A 25,776-nucleotide genomic window follows, 5' to 3' on the forward strand; every position below is an offset into this window, starting at 1 on the left:
TATTTTGTACTTTTTCCAAAGGGATCGATGGTTTCCCCTCCCAAAAACAATGATTTGTCCAGCAAACACTAGCAGATATATCTGTGTAGCTGTCTGTTGATAGGTCTGTGTCATAGACAGATCAATCTGTGTACGACATAGATCAATGATATAGATAGATTGGTATTGTGATATTGCAGATAGACTGATAATGGATAATATAGATAGATTAGTATAGTATAGCCTGTCTGTTATCTGAGCTGACGACACTAACTGTGAGGTCACAAATCAGATAAAAAGAAGACCCATAGACGTTTCAGCCTATCAAGTAGGGATGTCCCGAGCCGACTTGGGGTCCTGATCAAGGCATCTTTCACTGGCTGTTATTGGAGTAGCTGACCACACTCCATTCCTGTTTTCTGTTGTCGATTTACGTCAGCCACGTCATAACATGTTGCGTCGTAGCGTGCCAACATGTCTGCTGTATAGGAAGTATTTTAAAATAAAATAAAAAAAATAGATCAGTTTAGTAACTACTTGCAACGTTTGCAATTTGGGTATTTCTCATAGCGGTAGCTGCATTCAGTGCCATCAGTTGAATTAAAATTGAAAGACTTGGCTTAATAACTCAGCTAACTCCTAAAGCTAATATGGCGAAGCAACACACTTTAAAGGAAACTGAAGAGAAGAGACAAGTTTCCACGGGGGCACCGATGAGGCAAAAAGGGTTAGGGAGTGGGTTATCTCTCAGGATGACCAACCCATCACTGTGGTGGAGAAAATAGCTTTTTGTCACCTTTTGGAGCTGTTGGAGCTACTTTCTCAACACTACATGACTGACATGGTGCTGCTCAAGCTATATAAAAAGGTAGCCTTCTCCTAAAAACTTAAACATGAAAAGAAACATGCAATGTGGAGCTGCTGAAGTGTCAGACACATGATGGCATTGATTTTATTAACTGTAATTTACTTATGGTAGTCTGCAAGTCTGTGCTGTGTTTAAAATAAAACAAAAAACACAAAAAAAATATTACAGTATTGAATTGAGACTTTGTATCAGCTGATTTTTAAATGACTTGGGGACAAAAACAATAGTTGGAAAATTTTAGTCATTCATCATATCACTGTGACAGTTCTCATAAGTTTACAGTAAGGTAAATGCCTGTGTATTTTCCTTTCTAATTGGTCAAAAGGCTTCATGTGTCCAGTTTGATTCATGCGGGTGTACACTGTGGGCCATTTATAGTATTACACTGTCAAAATCAGTTTAGTTTAATCTCGCTCAATCTCCTGTTAGGGGAATAGGAATTTCCAAAAGCAAAAGAGGAAAAATTATGATCCTGATGGAGAGAACACATGGTTCAGAGGGATGGTCAGTGTCCTCGTCCTCCAAGAAAGCAGCGTTTGACGGATTTTTAGGTTATAACCACCAACCTCTCACGGATCGTTTTACCACCAATAATTGTTGCGTATTATGATTGGTTGTTCATGCTAATTTTTTACAGACAGTTGAGGGGATAATTTGACAGCTTGGAACATGTGCTAGTTCACTTCTCTGCTGACAGTTCGAGGTAGATCCAGGTCTGTACGCCAATTTCTGTTTTCCAAATCCACAAGCTAGTGTTGGACAATACTGCCAAAAAAATACTTCATTTTCAGACACTGGTTCCATCTCAGTGTTTCTTCAATGAATATTTATTATTACAATATTGACAATAGGACTACTAAATAACACGTATTTGTATTTTATCTACATTCTAAGTGTAAATATGTAAGCCATCAGTGTCTGTTACTTCTCTCCTACCAATTGGACTTACTATATTTTTCTTTTTCTTTTAGCAAAATAATTCAGAAATAGCTGAAATGATATCACTTAAGACCAGATGTTACCCAGCTGTTACAGGTTTTACACATGGGTTGAGGTACAATTACCTCAGACAGTATTTGTGATTTCATCTCATTGTATTTACACGTCAAGTGTCGAAAAAGGAGGACGTGTTGGCACTGTGAGTAAAGAAAAACACGCAGACGTGAGGTGGTTTTACAAGAAAAATGGTCTGTGTCAGATTCTAGCGATCTCAATAATACCGAACAGATTCGTGTTGTTTTAACAAACGTTCACACGAATAAAAAGTCCATAAATTTCCTTACCACAAGTGTTTGCTTTTTGCATATTTGCCATCTCTTCAAGTCCTTCAGGAGTCGTACCATTTCATGCAGGACTTGTGCACAGCTCAAAATCTGCGTGCACATCAATAGCGTCTTAAGTGCTTGAGGCAGGAAATTAAAGTGTGGTTAATTGGATTTACCTCCAGTTTTATAAGCACTGACCATCCTGGGCTGAAGAGCCTCTATTGGAAGATGAAGTGTTTTCAAATTCTTTCTTTTTTTCCACTTTTAGAGTTCTCTGTCAAGGACTCAGAAACCTGTATTATTCTTTTTAATTACCTTTTCTTATTACATTATCATGGACAAAGAAGAGAGGAGCTTGTTGTCCTGTTGCAAACAAAACCAAAACAAAAAAAAAAAGCATTTGTCTATAATGTAACACTTGATTAACTAAAATAAAGAGCGAGAGTGGACTGGGACCAGTTCCCCGAGGCCTTTGCCTATGAGGTCAGGACAATCTGTCTTGCTTAACTTTTGGCGACATGGAAGATCAAAGAATCTTTAATGTAGAAGTGGCTGCTCAACGCTGCAGCCATTAAGTCACCGGTGTCTGCTGTGTCTGTAACCTTAGAACGTGTTGGCTGGTGCCAGTGGAAAAGGGCCATGAAGCGAAATAATGAAGTGTTTTGGGTTTTTTTTGCTTGGTAGTGACAGGATGACACTTTGACCTGATAAAGAACACTTAATGAATCCTTAAAGATCGTCAGAGGCATCGGATATATCCTCTAGTTGCCCAAAACATTTAAATCCAATTGTTTGTTTAGAAAAATGTTGTTGTTCCGATAAATAATGCTAATCGTGTTAGGAAGTTTGTAATGTCGTGAGAAGAAGCAGCATCATGCAATATCCTTTTTAAAGTTAAACATCTTACTCCAAACACTGTCCACACCAGTCAGCGTGATGGTTTTCTGTAACACCTCACACGGTTCATGCATACAGCAGGTACAGGCTATCTCTTTGTCTTCTAAATGCTGTTTCCATCATTCAGCAGTATCTCCTGATCCTCTGACCCACATATGATATCAGCAGCCAGACACTGAATCACTTCCTGATGGGGGGTCTGTCTGCTGCTGGCAAAGCAGACTATGAATTTTTCATCCTCATGCCCAGTAAATTTCCCCCCTCTTGTATTTTTTTTTCCTCCTCCCCACAATGAAGTAGCTTTATTTCATTATTTAGAGATGGGGAGAAGATCCGCCACGCTCGGCTGGAGATGAAGCAGTTCTCAAGATTTCAGACAAACAAAGAGACCGAGGTGCGCTTTGGTGCTGAAGCGGGTGTTCTAATATAAAAAAAAAAAATGAATTCTCGATGTTTGAAAGACATTTTTACAGAGAAAGAATTGAAAAAAAAACACTTATACGACAAATACACAAGTCGGTAGCCAAGTGGCCTTTGCCCTTTGACGTTTGGCTGCTGTGTGAGTGATGAGCGTCTCGAGGGCTTGTTGACCTCTGACCTCTTTCTGTTTACCTCATGTATGGAGGAAAAGACAGAAGAAGGTAGAAAATCAGTTATTGTCTTGCAAGCTGAAAAATAGATTAAAGTTTATCAGTTGTGCAGGAAAAAATAAAATTGAATTAGGATTAGCTCAATGACTTTATTTTTAAAGGAGGTAACGGGGGTCGGTTGTGGTTCGATGTCTAGCCAGCCCAGTAGATAAATAAGCCAGGGTGACATAATACAGAATTTTACTTCTCAAAAATAAATCCCGTCTTATTTGTTACATACTTTAATTAATTAAATAAATAAATAACATTTTTTTAGAGAAACTTAAAAACTGGTTGAGTTTTTACAAAAACGGTAATTAGGTGGCTCTTTATCACAGAAGTGACTGAAAATGAACAAATTTCAGGGGTTCTTACCATCATTGTGTAACCATAATATCAGTATACACTATATTGTGTTATCAGTATACTGCATTTATACTTCAGTTCATTTTATTGTTTGTATTTATCAAATCCAGTTCATACTCACTTACATGCAGTCAAATTCATTTCAGTGCTCTCCAGTTCAGTTTAGTTCTAATCTAATTTATTACAGTGGGATTCAGCTTTAAATCTAATTTAAAAGTCAAAGGGGATGTACTTTTTTTCACTTGACAGCAGCTGTTTTAATATTCCTCATTAAAACAAAACCTGAACATTATCGATAATAACTTACAAAGCTAATACCGGTGTGGCTGAAGTTTATGATGTCTTAGGCAAAATACAACCAAAGCGTGCTTGTTATATTATCAAACCTTTACATATAAAAGCCAAAAATGTGTGTCTTTATTAGATAATTGTCATTGCCATCAAGCTATGAAGGCAACATTACTGTTAGGTTCGGTAACTCTTTGCTTCAAACCACAGCAGATGACATAAATAAGAGCATCAAGGTTATGTGTGATAGGACTGTAAACCTTGCAATATGTGCATAACTACTTGACCTTCTGAGCTAAAGTAACCATGTTAAATATTTGCAAATTATGGACAGTAGTTTTTGGAAATCCTTTAGGATCAGCTTGACTAAATTGACTCCTTTTCTTAAAACAGTTTAAAAAAAGCATTGTTTTAACATTTTGAGTACAGCTAAGAAAAAAAATCATATTTGGGTTATCTGACTTTAAAAATGTTACATTTTTCTTTTATATGTACTTAGTTTACTCTGTATAAAATATAGTACATATTGTGTGAGATTAAACTTTTTCATGTAGACGTAAACTATTTGTACACTGGCTGTAGGCCCTCGTGTCTTTGATCGATGAAGTGAAGTGTTTGTGACTCTCAGGTGTGCTGATGCAGTCTTATAATACTCCAGAGTGGGGCAAAAAAAAAGGAATCATGTCACTGTGATAAAGAAAAACTTTATCTTCTTCATTTGCACCTGCACTCTGTAGGCGTCCTACTGTTTCGGTCTCTCCTCGTCTCTCTCTCTTTGTCTCAGCTGACTCTTCTTCACACATGGCAGTGATAAATAATAGATTACCTTCCTCCTGGGGCCATCCATCATTGTTTTTCTCTGACAAACCTGTTAAATTAGCCCGGTCGGGCCCACATCTGGGTTTACTGGTCGATTGGGGTTGCAGTTCTGTTGTAGTTTTGATTAAAGATGTGAGGTGAAAGGTACAGTGGGCTTTATTATAGCGAAAGGACCACAGTACTTTCCCACTGTGTCACAGAAGCTGAATATAGTCTTTGCCAAGTGGAAGACTTCTCCACATACTCTGGAATCCTGGAATTATAAAGTCACTCTCAGTCCAAAGAAAATGGCTTCCTGTTGATGTTTTTCTGTTGCTTTTTAAATCGAACATCTTTAGTGTTCAGGTCAAATAGTAGAATCTACGTTTCTGTGAATTCTTGAGCTGTTGACTGGCATCTGTTTCTGGGGAGAAAATTTGTTTTTTTTTCTTCTTTCTTTCAACTTTTTGCTGTGAGTCATATAAAACACACACGAGTTTGAAGTATGATGTCAGCATTGCGGAGTATCTGTTCTTTTTTCTGTTCTCGTCTAAAAAAACCCTTTTTTTTTTTTTTTTTCTGTCGAAGCAGCTCCCAGGGAGTGTGAAGAGGACGAGTTCCAGTGCCAAAACGGCTACTGCATCCGCAGCCTCTGGCACTGTGATGGCGACAACGACTGCGGGGACAACAGCGACGAACAGTGCGGTGGGTGCTCGCGGGAGATGGAGCCATGCACGCGCACACCTATTTACCCCTTCTTCGAATCGAAAAATGTGCTTCCTCTCCTTTTAGATATGCGCAAGTGTTCAGACAAGGAGTTCCGCTGCACGGACGGAAGTTGCATTGCTGAACACTGGTATTGTGACGGAGACAAAGACTGCAAGGATGAATCCGATGAGGAAAACTGCCGTAAGTGCCTCTAAGTGGTGGTGTCCTTTCTGAAACAAATGAGTCCTTTACAACGCTGAGACTTCATGTTTGAGGTCAGAAGCGCTATAAAAACAGCACAAGCTGTAAAAGAATTTATACTTTGAACAAAATGTGTTTAATCAGTTCGCTGACTGGGTGGCAGCTTTACCTCAGGTCAGCCTTTTATTGCCTAAATTCAAGCTAAAAGTTCTTCTAAAGGCAGTTCATCATACATCAAGATGAGACAATCAGTCCTTTGAGCGAGCACATGATGACAGTAGGAAGAAAACAAAAATCCCTTAACTGGAAGAAACATCTCAAACATTTGATCATCAGCTTGAACCTATAGCAACACTGTGCTAAAAAGTATATTTTGTTTCATTAAAATACAAGAAAGAAACCAACTTGACCAAGCATTCTAAAAAGATGGGCTTAAAAGTGGAATATTGAACTTGAAGAGTTTGAAAGTAAATTGAGTATTAAAATAAATCTAAAACGTAGGCCTTGTGCAAACTGTTTCTATAAATAACCAAAATAGTGTCAACAGTGCTACTTTGGACATTTTTACAAACTATGTAATAATTGTAATATAATGATATAATCACTCCAGTTATTTGGAATGTGTCACTTCTGCCAATTTGGGTTACACCGAAATCACCTGTGTCTGACCTGCAGCACAAAACGTACGGCCGCACAATTCTAACTTTAGACACACAGCATACACACATATCAAGAGTCTTTAATAAAGACGCGTCCTTCATTTCACGTGCGGTTTGACAGTCTGAGCATAGTGGAGCCGTAGACAGCCAACTGCTGCACCGCCTTTCCTAGCATCTGTTTAACGCACTTCTGTGTCTGCAGCCTCGGATGTGATGACAGCCACCTGCAGTGTGGAGGAGTTCCAGTGTGCATATGGCCGCTGTATCCTGGACATCTACCACTGTGACGGAGACGATGACTGTGGAGACTGGTCGGATGAGTCAGACTGCTGTGAGTTTTTCCCCCATCACTGTGATACAAAAACCCTTTCAACATTACAAACACTCGACATTGGTTCAGTTTCTTTTCTTGTTTTTTTTTTACCTTGAATCTTAGGCCATTCTTCACGTGTGTGTGTGTGTTTGTAGGTAAAACATGTCAGGCTTAATTACAAAGGGTAACTTTATTGGAGTTTCTTAGTTCATAGTAGCTGAGTGCAGTTGTGCATGTCTGTAGGTAGGCCGAATGATTATCTTCATCTTTGTTTTTAGTTTAGCTCAGTTGTTTGCTGTTCATAAACGGTATAGTTTTACTGATGTGTTTATGTACTTGTGCTGTGAATTGTGTGTCAGATGCTCGCAGATTAAAGCTGGAGTTTTACCCCGCGAGAAGTGAAGAGTTCCGCTCTCGCTGATGTAGTTGCTAGACGAAAATGACATCATTCGGTTCTCGTAGGAGCTTTAAGAACCCGTTCTTGACACAAGGACTAGGGAGAACTTTTTTTTTAACTTGGATTTTGTGTCAACTATTGTGTGATTGGCCATTAATGGTTAGGAACCAGTGTGGCTGCGGTCATGCTGGGAGTATTAGCTTCTTGGAGCTAACATTAGCTTCTGGGATCCAATATTCGCTTTGTTAGCGATAGTCTCCTCTGAGCAGAGGCTGGCATGCTGTGTGTCGGTGTTGCTGAACCGACGGCGGGACTCGACGGTCGTCAAAACATCCTGAAATAAGTTGTTGTTCTCCTTCTCCTCCATCAACTGAATAACTTCCATCTCTGTTAATGTCAGTGTTTTAACAACATGAATGAAACTGGTTTCCATGCCATACGGTTGCTGTGTTTCTGTTGACCTCCCACAACATTATGCTGTGTGGGGAGTAGCTTCCTGGAGATCAGCAATGGGCTTTCTCTTGGAGTCTAAAAAAGTCCTTGCTGTACTACGTCAAGGAGAGCAGATTTCTTCACTTCTTGTGGAATATAAATCCAGCTTTACTCTGTTGTCAAACAAGAAAATAAGACTTTGTTCACAACTGGCATTAAAATGCTATTGGATTGTGAACAGCCTCAGTGGGCACTGATAACGTTTTCACTCAGACCATCTACAGAAGTGGTCTTGGGTCCCTTCTCATGTTTGGTAGTCTGAACACAGTCTGTCCTGAAGCACGCTGTACTGTAGGACCTCCTGCTGAACTTATGTGACCTTATGTTACCTGAATGTCTCAGGGTCAAAAAAAAAAAGAAGTCTGTTTTAGCTGCTGGCAAAATAAAAACAATTTAAAAAGTCATATTCTGAAGATACAGCTTTATTTATTTAATTTTTGTGGAGCTAAAAGAATTGTTTATCAAAACCCTTCTCAATAAAAAGCTTGTTTAAGTTTGTTCTGATTGTTTTTAGAGATGAGTGGACCTGCTGTGGTCACTGTAAGCTATAATGTACTGTTGATTATAGAACGTCAGTCTGAGCAGTGTTATGTTGTGTATTCACCTAATTAACAGAGTCACAGTGAAGCGCTGAATCACAGCTGACCATTTGGAGTCGAATCAGCCAAAATGAATCTGAGTTCAAGGTCTGAACAGAGTAACATTCTACCTGCTGTGTTGTTTTTTTGTTTTTGTTTTGTGTTTTTCAGCACTAAGCATATTCTCAAAGTGGTTACAGGACAATTTTACACTTTAAGGGACAATTAGAAGCCCCGAAGCTGCTTCAAAAGAGCAGCGATCTCAAACGAGCTCACACAACATCCCAATTAAAGTTATGGCTAACGCTGTTTACTGGCGCTCATAAAGCTGCAGTTGTTATTAGCCTGCGTGTGCGTGAAACCCTGGGAGGAGCTTTGAACGTTGAGCTGAACCCAACAACTTTTTGTCAAGTTTTCCAGGTTGATTTTAAGAGCTACAGCTGCTAACGTGCCTCCTCTGGTCACAGCTGTTTTACACGTTTCATACTGCAGCTGGTAGCGGCTCATTTCTGATGGCTTGAGGGGCAAGAATGGCCTAATCTCATATCTTAATTCCTGAAGGAATAGGGACAAGAGGGCAATTTAAATAGGCCGTAGTGGTATTTTTTTTTTTTTCTCCAACTATTTAAAGTGCATGTTATGTCTTAGCAGCAGCCACTCAGTGACACATCTTTGATGGTTTCAGTGCTTTTCTTTTTTTGTCTTTTGTTTCATTCTCCTTTCCTCTTTAAAGTATCTTTACAGCTTCCTGTTTAATCCCTCGCCTGTAATATCTTGCGATGGTTTTAGTTGCTCATTGTGTCACACTACTCACCTCCTCTCTCTGTCTCACTCACTCACACACAAACACACACGCTGAAATGCAGAGGTTTCCATGCCTTTGATGTGTTTATCTGCAGTGTGAAAACCACAACTTCACAGGTTTGATCGTCTTATAGGTCACATTATTCAACTGAGCTGCTCTCTTATTGTTTTATTTTTCATCTTTTTATTTTTCCCATGACATCCAAGGCTTTGTGACTTTGTTGCTTCTCAACCGTTCTTTGGCAAGATGAAAAAAGTTAGCAAGTGACAGTAGATGAAAATGAGCCGTTATTAATTGAACCAAACGGACTTCATCCACATTTCCACAAGAATCAATGCAGAATCCAGAAGAAACATCGCAATGTTTAACTGTTAATCTGTGGCTGTCTTTCACTGTGCTCTGGTTTTTTTTTTGCCTTTCTTGCTGACACATTTATTTCTGGCCCACACTGGTGGAGAGGGAGAGCATCCTGCGAATTCTGTTTCATATTTTGCGGCCACACACACCCTCTTTAACACTCACAGAGGAGGCATTCCTCAGAGGCATAACACTGCCCATCCTCAGACAGCATTCCTTGGCATCGACGCTCCAGACGACATGAAGGGTGCTTTGTTAGAAAAGAAGCCTCTCTCTCTCTCTCTCTGTGCTTCTCTTTGCCTCATGCGAATCTAAATACAAACACACGTATATTTATATATACGACCATATGCATGCGCTCATCCCAAAATCACTCGAACTTTGCACGCATCATTACTACATGAGAGCTGAATTCGGCTGTGTTGCTGAGCACATGGTCATGCATTGTATGTGTGTGAAAAGGAGATGAAGTGAGGATGAATCATTTGGGCTTCTGTGTGGGCATCCGGGTTTGTCAGAGTCCCACTCTGATTCACTCACCTTTCTGTCTCTGTCTGTTTCTCTCTCTCTGTGGGAAAGCCACCTGCTGTTTTGATCATCTCCCACCCTGCTGTCCTTCCCAGCTGATAGGCAGCATAGGGATGGTTGAAGCTCTGTCACCCTCCCACCACCACCCCCAGTCTTCCTCTGCATTTCTTTGCTTGTCATTTCATCCCTCCTCCACCACGCTCCCGCTGTAGCTTCGATGGGAGCTCGCTCCTGCTGTCAGGAGGAAGCTCGTCAAAGATGTACTCACACACACACACACAAGCTCACGCACGCCAAGGATGTAAGGCGCTTATGTTTGATTCAGCTCTAATCTTTTCATCCACCTACGTTCTTATTTGCTGCCAGTTTTGGCTTCACTTTGATCTGATCACATGTAGGGAGATGGTGTGGGATTGAAAGTTTGGATAACTGTGATCTCTCATCAGATGATTACACAACAGCCAAAATAAACATGACTAATTAGTGTTTATGGCAAAGAAAATATCCCCGGTATGAAGCGATTTATGTTTGGCTTTTTTTTTCCCCCTTCCAAACTATGAAACCGAATGATGGCATTTAAAGAAGCCAGCAGCACCCAGAACATGGCTGACGATTCATCAGCTCCATGGATTCATGGATAGGAACTAATATTGAACAGGTTTATGGGAAGTCGGCCCAAATCTTTTGTGCATAAATTATCTTTAAATATATGTTCCTAAAATCCTTAAAAGTTAACAAGCTAACAATTTAGAAGAGCAACAATTTGAGAATGTTTCTGATAGAGTTATGTAACGTGCATAGCGCTTTTTTTAAGTTCAAGGACTCCAAAGCGCTTCACGTTACAATCAGTCATTCACCCATTCATCCATTCATCCACACACTGATAGTGGTGAGCTACACTGTAGCCACAGCTGCCCTGGGGCGGGCTGACAGAAGTGAGGCTCCCGTTCAATCGGCGCCACCGAGCCTTCTGACCACCACCAGTAGGCAAGGCAGGTGAAGCGTCCTGCTCAAGGACACAACGGCTGAGACGGATGGAGTGGGGGTTTGAACCGGCAACCCACCGGTTACAGGACGAACCACAACCTCCTCAGCCACTGCCGTCCTTAAAAAAAAACAAAACAAAAAAAAAAGACAAAATGTGGTGATATATGAACAATTTAGTGCCCACACTTTCATTTTAAGACAGTACATTAAGTGCAAAAGACGATGCAGCTTATTTTTTAAAATAAATCCTCTGCCTAGTTTACCACAAAACACAAGGTTATTAAAAAGACATGTTGAGATATGATTTAGAGTTGTTGTGGAAGCCTTGCCTATAAAACAAGTTCAGTTGTCAATGCGTGTTGCTTCAAGACTGTCTGAGTTGCTCAGTATTAATGAGTGCATCGTTCTTTTTAACCTGCATGACTAAATGTCTGTGATTTACAAAAAAAAAATCACGTATATATAGATATTTGTTTTTGGTAGTGTGTTGTCTTTTTCGTATAGAGATCAGTCATTGCGTACATCGTGAAACCTACATGTATGTAGTTTTTTTTGTTTGCTCCCAATGCTGCCTCCTGCCTTCCCAATAATGGTTCCCCCATTTATTTTTACACCATTTCACTTTATCAGAATTTACTTCATTCTTTGCTCCTTTTTGCATTCCTGTTTTACTTTAGATTTGATTTTATTTATATTTCATGTTTTTTCCTTGTCATGTTGCTTTGTTTTTCCTCAATTACCCCTCAAGGTTAAAGGTTTCAGAATCCAAATCTGAATAAATTTTAGTGTTTAAATGATTTCCCAATTGACATCATAAAACATGTATATTGTATTGTTTGTTCTCTGTTCAAGAATTTTGTTTTCGGTACAAATGACTCAAACATTTACAGTTGTATCAGATGGATATAACCAAGCAACACATCTCAGAATCCGAACTATTTGGCGTTAGTGTTACAAAATAAATATTCAAGGACCAAAAAAATAAATAAAAATAAGGGTTTATCACAACCTCATGAAGTTTGGACCTAAACAGTGATTCTGTGACAAAGTTCTGACCCCCCCAGGAATAAAAGCACTCATGAATGTTGCACATATTTGCAGCTTCCCATCAACCCTGCAGGTCAGTGGAATTCATGTGCAGCAGCGGCATGTGCATCAACTCCGGCTGGAGATGTGACGGCGAACACGACTGTGACGACCAGTCCGATGAGAAAAACTGCAGTAAGTAGCTGGTGGTCCAAAGAACCGGCCTTCTTGGAGTGTTCTGCAAAAGTGTAGATTTAAAAATAGAGTTTGTTCCTGCTTGTGAAGCTCTTCACCTGCTCTTAGACTGAAGGAACTCGTGTGTGTGTGTGTGTGTGTGTCCACTGCAGCCACATCCATGTGCACAGCTGACCAGTTCCGGTGTGGAACTGGACGTTGTGTCCGGTTGTCATGGAGATGTGATGGTGAAGATGACTGCTCGGATCGCAGTGATGAAGAGGGCTGCGAGAAAACTGGTAAGACTAGAAGTTGTGTTTTCAGATGCTAAATATAACACAAGCTTCTCACTGTAGTCATGACAACGACCCAGCAATGCCTTCCTCTACTGCGAAAATGAGTGTTAGTCTTTTTGGAGGGGAGACACATTTTGGCTCCATGTTGGGGTTAAAATAAACAACAAGGAAGCAGCAAAATAAATGTGATAAAAATTTTTTGTTCTTTTTTTTTTTTTTTTTTTTTGCTTGAATTCACTATAATAAATGCTGGTCATCAAATTTATAATATCTATATATAGTTGCAAAAATGCCTTTATGTTAGTATTTTTTTTAAGTATTATTTATTGACTTGTTTCTCTGACAATAATTTTAGGTTGTAATAATTTTGCAAATACTTTGCATGCACTAATGATGTAGCAGATGAGAATAATGAAAAACAAACAAACAGTGTATACACTTTGTGCTGCATAGGTAACCTAACTATATTTTGAAGCATGCGTGCTTCTGTCATTGTACTACAAAAAAATCTTGTCATTTAATGGACTTATGTAGTCTCATGGTACATATTATCACATCTCCTGCACAGAGAGTCCTCCGTGTGCTCCTGACCAGTTTCAGTGTGGGAACGGGCGCTGTATTGGTCAAAGGAAGGTGTGTAACGAGGTCAACGACTGCGGTGATGGGACTGATGAGCACCCACATCACGACTGCCGTAAGTATTACAACAAACTAAATTAGCATGTGCACTCTTGGAAGTAAAGTCTTAGTTTACCTTTTTTTAATTCCAATACAAATTCCAGTTACAATTTAGTTAACTGGGTAGAATGCTGCCATAGTAACGTCAGAAGCCAGCATCTCACTGAACTGTAACTGTTGATGACTAGTTTGTGAACAACATTCTCCCAGCATAGTTGCGGTTGTCAGCGTCCCAAACCCCTGTCGATTTTGTCACGGACATCCCCAAACCAGATTAACCAGATGTTCTTCACAGCTTGTGTCCCATTTATACTGAATCAGCAAGTTGTGGTGATGTTCCTGTAATGTTTCCGCTGTGCGTGTAGGACCGCGCTCCAGCGAGGGCAACTGTAACCAGAATAACGGCGGCTGCTCCCAGAAGTGTCAGATGGCCAGAGGACAGGTCCAGTGCACCTGTCACACCGGATACCGACTGACGGACGACAGCAAAACCTGCCAAGGTAACATTGTCCACTGTCTGTGTGTGTGTGTGTGTGTTTGTATGTTAACAGATCACAACCTGACAGAGTTGTCAGTGGAAAGTGAGGGAGCAAGTTGAAGACGTTAATTTTCATGACCTCTGCAGAGTCTGATAAGTTGCTACTCTGTGTTTAATGCCTAATATAGGTATGGGCCGGTATCTGGTGTCACAGTATTATAGTATTAAAACAAAATTAAGAGAATTAATTTATTTGCTTTTATCATTTACCACTGCTGCCTAAATCATACCACGTTGCCTAAACTGATTATATATTATAATGCTTGGTAAAATATTTATTCATATCTCTTTTAATTTTATTTCACAGATATAACTAAGAAGACATAACACTTTTTCCCCTTTAAGAGACTGATTTATGTTTAGCCAACTGGCATTTTGTACACTTTTATAAATGAGGTGTTTCCCTTTAAGAAAAATAAGAAGGCAAAAGTTGTAATTTTCCTTTATGAGCTCCACAAGATACACACAAGTGGAAAACTAACTTATAGCACCAGATGAATGTCTTTAAAATTCCAAAATTGTTGGGCTCATTGCACAGAATGTTACTTTTTTTCAGCTTTTTGTATTGTAACGTTACAAGCCTGATAAGCCAATGATGCCAGTGTTCTGCATCTTGTGAATTTTCCTATTTGTTTCTTTTCTAACCTCACGATGGGAAAATAATAATATAAATAATAATTATATATAATACATTCCTGAAACCGAAAGTGTTTCTTTTGTGGATTTCTTTGACTCTCTATAATCTTCAAGGAGTTTCCCAAAAGTGAAGGTCATTTTCTTGGAGCTTCTGCTATGTGTCAAAAATTTGTCCTGCTTCTAATGTTAATCCTGTGGAAGTTGGACGTCGATGCCTATGTTTCCCTTCTCCTTCTGTGGTCTGTTCCAGATGTGGATGAGTGTGCCGAGGAAGGATACTGCAGTCAGGGCTGTACCAACATAGAAGGGGGGTTCCAGTGCTGGTGTGTTCAGGGCTATGAGCTCCGACCCGACAAGCGCAGCTGCAAAGCTCTGGGTAAAATTTAAAAAAAAAGAAAAAGAAAAAAAAACCCACTGTGCTGTGTTTCATCCCTGACATTTGACCACAGAGAGTCAACAAGGTTTGACCTCCAATAAAAGTATGGTTTCATAGTGTTTATACTTGCTAAATCAGTAACTGAATCTGCTCTAGTGCTTGGGGGTCTTGGGCTCAGTCTGAGGGTCTGGACTAGATTTCGGTTGGATTTCAAGAGGTAGAGTGCAGCAGCCCATCAATCTGCTGCAGACCAGAGTTAAACACAGGTCATGACTGCCTGTCAAGCTGCTGCCAGAACCCATATCTTTTTTTCTCCTCTGTTGAAATCAGTGCTTGCTGTTATTAAAGTGTGCATTGGATCTAACTCAGATCCCCACTTTAATTCCCTTTGTTTCCATTCTTGTCCAACCCGCACACCCTCCTTCAGGTCCAGAGCCGGTGCTGCTTTTTGCCAACCGCATCGACATCCGTCAGGTTTTGCCACACCGCTCTGAATACACCCTGCTGCTCAACAACCTGGAAAACGCGATCGCGCTAGACTTCCATCACAGCCGCGAGCTGGTCTTCTGGTCGGATGTGACGCTGGACCGCATCATGAAGGCCAACCTAAACGGCTCTAATGTGGAGGAGGTTGTCTCCACTGGTCTGGAGAGCCCAGGTGGGTGCAGCAGCTAATGGGATGTGGGTTCAGCTGTAGGACAACAGGCTCATTCATCATTTATCTCATTTATTCAACTCTCTGCTTCTCTCCGTCTGACTACTGTCTGACTGCTCTGGTCTCCTTCACTCCATCCATCACCTTATTCATTAAGTTCAGCAGAATGAAATGAGCACTTCTCAGACTTTTCCTTGTTTACAACTCGTTTTCTAACACGATGTTTATTGCATTCCCCTTTTTTTTGCTTCTTTCAACTTCTTTTGGTTTTATTATTCTCGTGGCAGTTGTATTTCATGCTGGTTGCTTGGAACATTTTTTTATGATTTAGCTTTCTCTGTTAATTTAGCTTTGGAACTTTTTTATTATTGTTTATGCCCTGATTTTACATGGAAAATAACTTTTATTAATTTATTGATGGAAATACACAAAACCCATCAATATTCAATTTAATTCAGTTTATTTATTTGGTACCAAGCCACAACAAACATATACACATACTTTGTGTACATCTATGTGTGTTCACATACACATGTTGGGATTGATGGCTACCGCTATCCTGACAGTTCCTCTTGGCCGCCTGCACATGAGGGATTTTCAGCGCTGGGTGGCTGCGCTCAGGCTGCACCCCGCACGTCATGGCGCCCGGAGGGAGAAGGTGAAGTGCGTTTTGGCTCTGCGCCATCGATGTCACTTGGTTTTCCTGGTGCAGGGAGTGCCTTTAGGCTCCATCCTGTCATGGAATGTGGTCGGGACGGATGAGAGTCTGTCAGGTTGGGGCAGATTTCACAAGGCCCGGTGCACCAGAGTCCTCTGGAGCAGGGACCTCCAGTGGTCTCAGAGAAATTATTTTGGCAGTGTTTCTCACCCTGAAGCCAGTGGTTCATGAGATATTTTGTTAACAAACAGTCTCACAAACACATGCGCACAGACACACAAAAATGTTATCACTAACTTTCAATTTTATCCTCTTTTTTTTTTTTTTTTTTTTTCAGGTGGACTGGCTATAGACTGGATCCACGACAAGCTTTACTGGACAGACTCTGGGACGTCCCGTATCGAGGTGGCCAATTTAGACGGGACACACCGCAAGGTGTTACTGTGGCAAAATATGGAGAAGCCCAGGGCCATTGCACTCCACCCCATAGAAGGGTATGGCTACACACACCCTCTCTAATTCACCACAGATACTACATGCATATCCCCTCTGGAGGTGTCCCAGTTGTAGTGTAGCTGTGGCAATTAACCTCCCGAGACCCGTGCTTTTGTTTGGCGGGCATTTTTTTTCAAATCGGTGTCCCATGAGTACGCAGGGTCTCAGGAGGTTAAATTTTGGCAGCACAGCATTACCCACGGGCGAGCATCTGTTTCATATTGTGTTGTGGCAGGAGAAAGTTTTGCATGAGAGGCCCCGGTGAAATTTAAAAGTGGAAAACCTGTGCAACTTATTTGGTAGCTCATTAGCATGGACTAATTGAAAACTAGAAAAAAGAAAAAGAAAAGTCTGTTATTCCTCTGAGGTTGCACATGCCAGAAGAGTGATGATGGGCAGGACATGAGCGCTGAAGACAAAGAGAACTTGTTAAGTCAGACATCTGTTGTGTCTGAAATCCTGACAACAATCTGTTTCTGTCAGAAACAGCTTAATGTGCTCACACAGCTTCAGACGTTTAAAGAAAATTTAGTCCAGTCCAGTTGATCTCACCTGTTAATAAGGAAAGAAGGAAAGATCCACTGATTGTCACACACCTGAGTGTGCGAAATTTGTTCTCCGCATTTGACCCATCCCCTGAGGGAGCGGTGAGCAGCAGCGGTGAGCAGCAGCGGTGCCGCGCTCGGGAATCAAACCCAGTCTCTTTTTTTTTTTCCCTTCTTCAGTAAGATCTACTGGACAGACTGGGGGAACACACCTCGCATCGAGTACGCCAACATGGACGGCTCGAACCGGCGGGTCATCGCAGACACGCACCTGTTCTGGCCCAACGGGCTCACCATCGATTACGCCAGCCACCGCATATATTGGGTAGACGCCAAGCATCACGTCATTGAAAGAGCTGACCTGGATGGACGCAACCGCAAGGCTGTCATCAGCCAAGGTAATCACTCAGTCACCATAAGTTCAGAATTCGAGTTTGTCGAAGTAATTTTCTTTTTTTTGGGGGGTAAACCTTATTATTTAAGACCAAAGTACAGAACAAACCATCCTGATTTCTTCCTTAATGACTACATATTTTAGTGTTTCGATTATGTCCCTCTCAACTGTGCTTCAGCAAAGACTCGATGAACAAGCTTGTAACCATGACGTTCTGTATTGGTAGCAATGATCTTGGGACGACTCCCAGTTTTTACCAGATGTTTCAAAACCAAACCAATAAATCTAGATTTATCTCAGTTGATACAATCAGGACAAAATGGCAGCTTCAGTCATTTTTAAGTCCTTCTTCAAGGTTAAACCTTTTTTTTTTTCAATCTAGATTCAGATTTAAATAGAAAATCAAGCATTAGTGATTTAACAAATCTGTTTGAAATTGTCTGATTTCTATTAGACAGGGGTCAGCAGGGGTCATTTTTTTCTTTTCTTTTCTTTTTTTTCCAAATTAAAAAAAGGAAAAATAATCATAGGTCAAATAAAAATGTTAACAAAAACAAATCACTTTTTTCTTGCTTTGTGGTGTTATGCAAGAAGTGGCTGATGTTGCGGAGGTTCTTGTTCTAAATTCTCATTTCTTATCGTGCTCACGTGCAAAGAACGGTTCATATAAGCTATATCGTAATGACACTGCTTCACTCCTCCATGTGGAGTTAATCAGGGTCGTATTTCCATCGAAGAGCGCGCACGTGTTTACCAGGGAAACGCACAAAGCCATAAATAAGAGCTAAAAGCGAGATGAATGTCTCTGTTTATGATGCTGCTTCCTCCAGAGGAGTGTGTGTTTGTTTACATAAAAGCGGGGATCTGGTGTTTGGAAATGTAAGCATGAGAGGGTACGGATCCGACACACACACACACACACACACACACTCACACACTCCTGCATTTTAAAGGTCAGTAAAGCTTGTTTCTCAGGTTTTTTGCTGATGGTTTTTGTTGTTTCCTGCTGCGTTGGTGCTCTTCATGCTTCTAAGTCAGCAAACAAGCCGACAGCAGGATGCTTTGATCACAGTAGGCTGGTTGGTAGAAAAAACGTTAATTCGATGGTGGCACTAGAAATGAGAGCAGTAACACAAGAATATATAGCAATGCTTGTTTTTAAGGGATGGGAGCAGATAAACTACAGACACTTTAGGGAGGCGTAAGATGAGACATTTAGCCCAACTCTCAAAGCAAACTGTTTTTTTTCCTCTGAATTTTTAATCTCTGATTCTGTGTGAGTCACTGTTTTTCACTGATGGCTGGGTGTGATCTGTTAAGTTAAAGTTCACCATGCTTTATGTGTGACTGCTTGTCTATTCCTTGCCGCAAGGTTGTGAATTGTCACACTATGGAACAAGAAAATTTTGGTCCAGAACTGTTTTAATCTTGGTAAAAGAAACAGTGGTCGTGCAGCTTGTAGATATAATAGGGATTCCATATTAAAAACACTTTTTTTAATGCAAGCTATGATTTAAAATAGAAATAATGAGGTTTGAGCAAATGGTCTCATGAACAGAGTGTCTTTAATTTGAAAGTTTTTTTCATGATGAAGTAGGAAGAGTTTGGAAGCACATCAGTGATTATCGAGGGTGTCAAATAGTGGGAAGAAAGCGAGGGAGAGGGAGATGTTTGATGTGAGTGTGTGCGCAAGTCATCATTCCTGTGAGCTGTCCTTAACGTTGTGTGCTCTGAGGATAAAAGGCTGTAATTGGCCCTGTCCTTCCTCCACAGCTTGTGTTTGCTCAGACAACACACGGGACAAATGGGACTTTTTTGTGTGTGTGTGTGGCTTTGTGTATGGTTACACTCTGGAGCTGCAGGGCCCAGGAATGTTAACAAGCATTTATCTCCCTGCACCTACACTTCTGCATGCGGGTTTAAGTGTGTGTGTGTGTGTGTGTGTGTGTGTGTGTGTGTGTGTGCGCTGGCTGGATGTGGGCCAGTGGCGGGTGGCACAGATGATGCTGCTATCCGGTCTGCACACCTGTGCAGCTGGGCGTGGGGGACAGGAGGAGAAATGACAGTATGGTTGTTTCTACGCGTTAGTACGAATATTATTTATTTATTTATTTGTTTATCTGTTGGGTGAATGGACATGATTACAAAGCACATCTGTCGAATGAGAGTTTCGTCACTGATAAGATGTCCGCTGCAAAATTACAAAATATTACGTTGGCTGATGTAGGAGAGACAACTTTTAGTATTACTACATGCACATGGTACAATCCTCTAAATGTATAATTTGGGGGATTTGTGGGTCGTTTGTGCCTGTCTGTCTGTTAGCAAAATATCTCATGAACCACTGGACTGATTTTAATGAAACTTCCATGAAAAAAAAAAAAGTGGATCGGCCTCATCAACTGATTAACACTTGGAGCCAACCCAATTCAAGATGGCCACCACAACCAACTCACTTAACACAAAAAGGCTATAAAGAATCCGTTTTACACATATTAAGCTTAAATTTAATGTGGCAGTAGCTTTAGTAGATTTATTCCCAACACATACGCTGAATGTGAGATTGCACATAATCGTATTTTTAGGATTTGACCATATTGGCTACAACTCTGTCATTTCTGAACACAAGCTAACATTAGTCTCAAACGCTGGATTGGAAGGCATTCCTTCAACGAATGCAAGGCCTTTCATTTCAGTATGGTCTTTGTACCTTACTATTTTCAGGGAAATGTGTAATTTTGATTCTTATGTAACACAGTAATTTAACACTGATTATTCAAACAACAAATGGTGCCTAACTGAAAGTATAATGGCTTTGGGAACCACCTTTTTGGTGCAAAAACATTACTGTTTATGTCAAACTGAGGACATTTCTTTGCAAATGCAGCTAAAAAACAATTGGAAGACATTTGTCTTTTTTCCCATTTAAATTTGTTATTGTGCTTAATTTTTACCTGTTGACATAACACTGGTATACACTGGTGTCTTTTTAATACCACATTGTACTAGTCTGAGAATGAGTCATAAATCAGCCAGTGGCCAAAGAAAAACTGAAGGAAATATTGCTCAAGATCACTTTTAAAGAATATAAGAATTTCTTTTTTCCATGAAGCAAAATATACCGAAATGAAGAACAACTCTGTTATTATCTTATATATATTCTAGTTGGCAAATGTCTTGGTTTTACTTCACCATTTGTTTGTTGCCTGTCATATGCAGTTTATTTTTATTGTCTGGCACCAAAGGGAAAATGCAAATCTGTTTTTTTGTCAGTGTGTGTTTTGTCTGTCAAGTTAGCAAAATATCTCATTAACCAGTGGACATATTTTAATGAAACTTTCAGAGAAGTAAGCACTGCATGGACATCTACAACTGAATAACTTTTGGAGTCAGGCCCATTCAAGATGGCTACCAAAGCAAAGCAACCTTAGCAAACACAAAAATAGCTATGACTTAGCCAATTTTACAGGTATTGAGCAAAAATACGGTGCAGTAGTAGCTGAGAGTCAACCCCGAGCTCTAACCCATCTCACCAGATCTTGCAATATTACATGAAACTGATAAAGTTGGACCAAAAGTACTATAACTAGCATAATCTCATTTTAAAAAAATAAATAAAAAAAAATGAAAGTTTGACATGAAAGAAGGTGGGGGATATGCATTCCTTAAAGGAACACCAGGCCTTCAATTTAATTTAAATGTTTTAATGCGAGTTTTATGTAGTGCAATGTTTAGCTTTACTGATAAAAGCATACACTGTAGCCTGATTGTAGTTGTATTTGGATCATTGTATGTTAAAACAAAACAAACATTTTAGCTTGTTCGTCCATTAGCGTGTTAGCATAGCAAAGGGAATTTGAAAGAAAACCAAATTGAGTAAGGGCTTGGTAGCTTGTGATCAGTAGAAACCAATCTTAGGGAGTAATAAAATTACCAAAGATGACCGCTGGCTTTACTGTTATCCTTTAAACTGAGCAGTTGTCAGTGCAGCTGGAGGCGACGCGGCGTTGCTGATGAGCTCGGAAACGAAGTGCGACAGGTTTGGTTAAAGTGCGAGGGAAGGGGGGGGGGCAGCGAGCTGCCACGTGTAGGTTAAAGGGGACAAATCTGAGAAGGCTCGGTGGGGCGTTTGATGCCCTGTCTGCCTGCAGCTGCTCCTCCAGCTGTCCCGGAAATACCCTGCAGCAGCGGGTGGGGTGGGGCGGCGTGGCGCGGAGATGACAAGAAAGAAGGTGACCGTGTCAAAACTAGGCGCCGCCGTAGATGTCGATGACTCAGAGGAGAGGAAAAGGGTGTTCTGTTGTTCTGCTTCGTGTCGGGATAAGATTAAAAAAAACACACCCTCTGCCAGGATCACTTCACACACACCTGGACCTGTTTGAGGTGATGGGAGATGAGAAATTTTGATTAGAATTTTTTTTTTCTGTTCTAATAGGCTTCAAAAGTTAAGGCCAAAGTTTTAAGCAAAGATGTCAGCCACTACCACATCAAACTTTAGCTCAGTATCTGAAAAACTGATTAAGTTATAGACATATTTGTGTACTTTATGGTCAGTTGGCAGCAATTTTGAACTAGTTTGAGTCCAAAAGGTAATCGGGTGTAGATGTACACCCAATGATTACTTTCATTAAAATCCATTCAGTGGTTCATGAGGTATTTTGCTAAAAAACAGACCAAAAAACACAGACACAGGCAAAAACAGCATTACTCCACCTCCACCTCTCTTGTACAGCATGATCATTAAAAGAATGAAACGATTGTCTTGCTGTGCTTACACTTGAATCCACACACACACATTACTCTGATTCTTGTGGTTCATTATCATTCCAGTCTCATTCCAGTTTTAACCATTTAGCAAATGACATTTATGTTAGACCGTAAAACACTGTCATTAGGCGAGCAGCGCTGTTTTGAAAAGCCGAGCACCAAATAACTTTTTCCGTCCGTCCAAACTGCTTTTTCTGCTGCCTTAGCTGGATGAGGACTGAGGAAAAGATCGCTTTGAACAAGTATGGTAGAAGCAGATGAGCAGATGTTCCCACCGTAGACACGCTTGCGGGCACGTCCCTTGTCTATTTAAATTCAGCGTTAGGTGATAGTACGAGTCAGCTATTTGTGTAACCGCGGACTTTGATAAAAATGTCCCGGGCAGCCAGCATCAGGACCCTACAGCGTATTTTTGCAGCCTCTTTCTTAAAACAATCAGTGAGGTTTTACATGTAAACACTGTTATCTCCCAGGCAAAGAACAACAAATAATAAACAGTCCTGGTATATACATCGTCTCCAGTTTCTTCCCTCTGGCTCACAATGTGCTAATCAGATTTTCAAACATATCCAGTTAGATCTTCTTTATTTTTTACAATAAGTGTTTTTTATTTTTTTAAATTAAAGGGCCAGCATTGTTTTAGGGAATGCATACTACCAGCTGCTTTTCATATCAGTGTTTTAAATAAAGATCATTTTATTTTGAAAAATGATAAAGTTCTTGCTTGAAAATACCTTCAAGCACAGTATTATAAGCTCTCGCATGATGTGTTTTCTTTTGGATTATGTGTTGTGAATGATTTTCAGCTACTACCACACAGAGTTTTGGCTCAATATATGTAAGATCCATTGAGGTATAGCCATTTTTGTGCAGGCTCAGGTCGTCTAGCTGTGGCAGCCGTCTTGATGTGGGCTGACTCCAGAAGTGAATCAGTTGCAGATGCACAACCAGTAATTACTTTCTGAGAATTTCACCGAAATATGTCAAGTGGTTGAAGAGATATTTTGCTAACAGACAAACAGGGTTGGTGGCTACAGGTAATACCAAGGCCTTAAGCAAAGGTGCAAGCTACAACAGCTGCTACCTCACCACATTTTACGTCAATATCTGTAAAACTGGTTGAGTTATAACCATTTTGTGTTTTCATAGTTCAGTTGGCTGTGGTGAATTGGGTTGACTCCAAAAGTTAAGGAGTTGTAGATGTACATCTAGTGATTACTTTATGAACATTTCATTCAAATCCAGCCAGTGGTTCATGACATATTTTGCTAACAAACAAACAGAGTTGATTCATATATGTAACGGCAAAGTTTTAAACACAGATCTCACACAATCAGTTAACACTCTCAGCTGCTGCCACTCCAAACTTTAGCTCAATATCTGTAAATTAGTCCTAGTTATAGCTTTGTTTGTGTTTGGTAAGATTGCTTTACTGTGGTGGCCATCTTGGATCAGGTTAAGTCCAAAAGTTAATCAGTTGTAGATTTCAACCCTACGATTACTTTCTGAAAGTTTCATTAAAATCCATTCAGTGATTGGTTAGATATTTTGCTAATGGTATATATAAATGAACACACACATATACACAGGCAAAAAACACTCTACCTTGATGATGATAACAGCTTGAAAAGAAACCTTGGGTTTAAAAATAAAGCAAAGTGTTTTAACACCACTGGATTGATCAAAATTTATCGTGTAAATGTAACACTTTTTTTATTATCTTAATTAAAAGAAATAGCATGAAGTCCTTGTTGTTAACCACTAAACACAAATCAATAAAGTTACAGAAACATTTGTATTATCCTTTTTAGGGTTTATGGCGCACATGATGTGCACACTGTTTGTACGTCGGAGAAAAGAAATCTGGGATGTATTCCTGTCGAGATTACGATCTTTCATCAAAATATGCAACATTAAAAACAATCTGTCATTGCAGGCCTGTGCAAAAATGAAAAGCCCATTGTTTGTCTCAAATACAACTTAAAAACTTAAATGCCTCCACTTGATCTCCCGTTCAGTTTTTGGACAGGAAAGTGAGATAATGCGTCGGAAACCAAGGGAGCGCCTTTTGTTTGGGGTTTCATCGACCACAATTAAAGCAGCCACAGGCCAGATGAGAGGCAGAGTAACTGAAAGCAGCTTTCCATGAGGACAGTATGACATCAGTCAAGACCACAGCGCTGAATAAGAGATTGTTTGAAGAGTGTCGGTGGAACAAGCTAAAAATAGGATCTCTCCTCATTTTGACTGAAACGTCCAAATGCGCCTCGTGGAATCATCGCACAATCAAAGTGACAAACTTGGCACTTTTGCGTTTTTGCCTGTTGCTGTTTCGCTTTATTTAGCTATTTATTCTGTTTCCCTTTAACTCTGTCTGTGTTCAGGCCTCCCTCATCCATTTGCCATCACAGTGTTTGAGGACAGCCTCTACTGGACCGACTGGCACACCAAGAGCATAAACAGCGCCAACAAATTCACCGGCAAGAACCAGGAGGTTATCCGCAACAAGCTGCACTTCCCCATGGACATCCACACGCTGCACCCGCAGCGACAGCCTGCAGGTCGGTACGCAGGCGGGAACAACGGCCACAAGCTGTATTCTTCCCTGTTTACGTTGTATCATATTTGATTTTGCCGCAAGGTCATATTGCATCGGCTTGAATCGGACACACTCATCCTGTAATTAGATCAGTTTAACACTTTTTTAGCGGTCTAGGGTTATGAAATGTTATGTATTTATTGGTTAACAATATGGATCCAAACCTACTGTTCAATATATAAAAAGATAATGGTGAAAGCACACTGCACTCAAAGCTAGGATCTCACTGTTGGGGTCTACTATGGCGACTCAAAATTCCAAGAAAATTGGAAGAAAATAGGTGAACTTTCCATTGCAGTCTCAGTGAAATTTAAGTGTTTGTGACCAGCAAGCCTTGGACGGCCAGTTTCTAAAATCACAATCTATTTTTGTGCGCACATCTTTAAATCTGTATTCTAGGTTTCGTTGCCCACCTCCGCCCACTCTGTGCCCACCTTTCGCAGCCTCCCCCACACCGTTGAATTAAAGACAGGCAGGTTCAGACACTTGTTTTCAGTATTTATTATTTATCATCCATGTGGTTAGACCTAGTGCTGGGCGATATGGAAAAAATTCCTATATCACGATATGGATAATTTTATATCACGATAACGATATATATCACGATATACCCCAATTACATACGTTGTCAGTTATTCTCTGAAAAATATGAAAAAATAATCTAATTTCTTACTTTTTTCAAGCTTTATTTTGAAGTGACATTTAACTGAACTTTCACAAATGAGATCTGCTGCATTTTAGTGCAGCAATATATATGTACCTGTTAGACGTAACAGTATCAAATGACAACAGACTCCATTATCTTCGGCCGGCTATAGTTTCAC

The 25,776-nt window shown here is 40.2% G+C and overlaps 1 protein-coding gene across 5 annotated transcripts in view; it reads left to right on the forward strand.

The window, feature by feature from the left end:
* lrp4 (low density lipoprotein receptor-related protein 4) overlaps positions 1-25,776 on the forward strand; it is a 126,168-nt gene that overhangs the window by 78,437 nt on the left and 21,955 nt on the right. For 3 of the 5 annotated variants that reach the window (XM_017414264.3, XM_017414260.3, XM_017414263.3), the window contains exons 4-15: positions 5,679-5,795; positions 5,883-5,999; positions 6,861-6,989; positions 12,217-12,336; positions 12,489-12,614; positions 13,180-13,305; positions 13,655-13,789; positions 14,714-14,839; positions 15,267-15,497; positions 16,490-16,646; positions 17,373-17,590; positions 24,738-24,914. In XM_017414264.3, the coding sequence (XP_017269753.1) occupies positions 5,679-5,795; positions 5,883-5,999; positions 6,861-6,989; positions 12,217-12,336; positions 12,489-12,614; positions 13,180-13,305; positions 13,655-13,789; positions 14,714-14,839; positions 15,267-15,497; positions 16,490-16,646; positions 17,373-17,590; positions 24,738-24,914 (1,779 nt within the window). The remainder of the gene's footprint in view (positions 1-5,678; positions 5,796-5,882; positions 6,000-6,860; positions 6,990-12,216; positions 12,337-12,488; positions 12,615-13,179; positions 13,306-13,654; positions 13,790-14,713; positions 14,840-15,266; positions 15,498-16,489; positions 16,647-17,372; positions 17,591-24,737; positions 24,915-25,776) is intronic. The other 2 variants (XM_017414262.3, XM_017414265.3) reach the window with 1 other exon arrangement.

The sequence above is a fragment of the Kryptolebias marmoratus genome, linkage group LG15, assembly GCF_001649575.2.
Source record: "Kryptolebias marmoratus isolate JLee-2015 linkage group LG15, ASM164957v2, whole genome shotgun sequence".
NCBI lineage: Eukaryota > Metazoa > Chordata > Actinopteri > Cyprinodontiformes > Rivulidae > Kryptolebias > Kryptolebias marmoratus.